Below are 2654 nucleotides of genomic sequence, written 5' to 3' on the forward strand. Positions count from 1 at the left end.
CCTCCTCTGGTTTCCATGAACCTAATTAACAAAATAAAATAAATAAAAAGGAACTTTTTTACGGGGGCAGTAAAGTATCCCCATTCTCCAACTACTGGCCAGTAAGCCATTTTGGAAGAATAAATAAATAATAATGCCATCATTGAACAAAAGAAATAACCTGATTCAGAGTGCAGCAAGCGGGCCAGGAGTAGGAATGGGAACAGGTGAATTTTTATATGTAAATTCTGAGAAATGCAGTAGCTCACAGAATTCCCCTTGCTGTGACATACAGCAGTTGAATAGACATATTAGGGGTTTGGAGATCACAGACCCCATCCCAAAGGTACAGGTGAAAGAAGTCCCTAAAGGTTTTCAATACTCATAGTTCTGGGGTGCAGCCATGTGGTTCTCCTTTAGTCATACTGTATCTACCTGATTAACAGACTCAAATAAGTTAATAACAAAGAGCTCACCAGTTATTTTATGGAGACAGAAAAGTCTCCCTGCAACGGCTACTGCCCAACAGGTTATCTGTTGAGGAAAAAAAAGTGATAGTGTCTTTGACCAAAAGATGCAAACAACCAGATTCAGTATGAAACATGTGGCCCTCACTTCACATCTTATCTACGACCTGTCGATAGTGGGTGCCATATAAACAGGTGCCAATCTCAGAACAGCGTACAAAGAAAAAAAAAAATGAATAATTAGGCAAGTTTTTTTCACTGAAAAATGTAGTAGAGTGCTGCAGCTGGATTGGCTTACCAAGCCATGATTAAAAGTTAGAATTCTTTTATACTCTGAATTAATTTTGAGGATGATCCTAGGCTGAAACAACATCAATTTATTTTAACTTTTAAATTCTCTTTGCAGCATGCATACCTTGTCCAGTTTAATCATGTCTCTACAGTTACTCTTTGCTTAATCTAATTAATAGCAGATAATTAAGCCTACTTTAAATATTTATCGATCTGAATTTCTTACTCCCTAAAATATGCATATGAATGGTTAATTGAAAAGATAAAGTGGAGGAATGTGCTAGGAGTTTGGCAGCCTTACAAGTGAGGTCAAGTTCTGTTCTTCAGCAGCCATAATTCTTCTTGGCTGTATGCCTGCACGACTGTGTGTATATATATCACTGGAAAAATACAAATGAGTTGAGTCGAGAGAGAAAAAACGGAGAGAGGAAGAAGGGTGGTATACTAACTACAAAGCTAACTACTCTTGAAAAGTAATGAATCAGCAAGGCTGTAACAGAAGAACTGAAATGCAGTGTGATTAACGGAGAGAGGAAGAAGGGTGGTGTACTAACTACAAAGCTAAACTAATGAATCAGCAAGGCTGTAACAGAAGAACTGAAATGCAGTGTGATTAACGGAGAGAGGGAGAAGCGTGGTATACTAACTACAAAGCTAACTACTCTTGAAAAGTAATGAATCAGCAAGGCTGTAACAGAAGAACTGAAATGCAGTGTAATTTTGTTGTGAAGATGCTACTTTCCCTGATATTTTCTATTAAACCTTGTTGTAAGTATATTTTTTAAGTCAGTGTAATGTGGAGGTTGTGCATTGTGACAAGTTGGAATATTTGAATGTATGACAAGTTGGGATGAAGATGCAAGACCAACAGAAATGTAACTTCAGTTTTACAGCTTTAATATATGTTTTCTGAAAAAGAGTTCACACTGCACACAGGGCTGTATTTCTGATTTAACAGATGTCATGGTAGAATTCTTACCTGATTAGACTCCACATGCCTTTGTAGTTATACCGTTGTGTTTCTTGTACTAGAACAAATTTCTTGTGGGGGTCAGAAAGGGTACATTTCAAAAGTTTGCTTTTGAATTATGTTGGTATGTTGTAATAAGACCTGTGTGTGTCTGTGTGCGTGTCTGTGTGTGTGTCTGTGTAAGTATTGCTTTCTTACAGAACACACATGACACATTTCCTTTTAGGATGATTTTCTTATGGCAACTGCTGGATATATGAATTATGGCAACTGCTGGATATATGAATTATGTCAACTGCTGGATATATGAATTATTTTCACCCACTACAGTTACAGAACAATGCCATTCAGCTCTAGGTCTTGAACATCTGCTCATAACTCCCATTTATTTTCTTGATATTAGTTTATTCTTTCACTTTAAAACTCTGCTACTGCATTCAAGAAGTATTTTGTAAAAGGTAATAAATAGTGTTCTACAATGCCAGATTTATTTTGTTCATTTTATTTGAGCTCACCACTGACCTGGTTTCTCAAAGCAGATGAATGAGTCTAGTTTTAGATGTGTTTTCTGTGGTTAGATGTGCTTTGGATCTTTGCTGGCACAAAGGATCTGTGGTTTTTGCTTTCCTTACCATGTTCATTTTTAAAGTACCATCCCATTTCTTGCCGTATGAAGCCTTGTTTTCACTGCTGCTTTTTCCCTCCAAGCACATACCAGACTGCTGGACATTGATGTTTTGTTCCATCCCTCTAACTTTGTACAATGCCCCACTCCTTTCCTCAGGAAGTGGGAGTCAGGTATATGCAGGGCTTAGTACCATCACATTATGCCTGGAGGTTGTATGGTAACAAAAGTCCCCCCCCCCAAGATATGATATATAAATCACCAGAGCTGGAACAGCACGTGGCTTCAACATGTGTGCTGGTATTGATGCCCTGTGTTTGTG

At 37.8% G+C, this 2654-nt stretch overlaps 1 protein-coding gene across 4 annotated transcripts in view; it reads left to right on the top strand.

Moving 5' to 3' along the window:
- The first annotated feature begins 1112 nt into the window (after positions 1-1112).
- Positions 1113-2654, top strand: part of LOC122813981 (CD276 antigen-like) — a 294557-nt gene continuing 293015 nt past the window's right edge. The window contains exons 1-2 of one of the 4 annotated variants that reach the window (XM_044086547.1): positions 1113-1246; positions 1445-1505. In XM_044086547.1, the coding sequence (XP_043942482.1) occupies positions 1214-1246; positions 1445-1505 (94 nt within the window). In that variant the 5' untranslated portion in view covers positions 1113-1213. Of the gene's footprint in view, positions 1282-1321; positions 1506-2654 lie in introns of those variants that run through there. The other 3 variants (XM_044086545.1, XM_044086548.1, XM_044086546.1) reach the window with 3 other exon arrangements.

The sequence above is a fragment of the Protopterus annectens genome, chromosome 10.part0, assembly GCF_019279795.1.
Source record: "Protopterus annectens isolate FY-2018-M chromosome 10.part0, PAN1.0, whole genome shotgun sequence".
Lineage (NCBI taxonomy): Eukaryota > Metazoa > Chordata > Ceratodontiformes > Protopteridae > Protopterus > Protopterus annectens.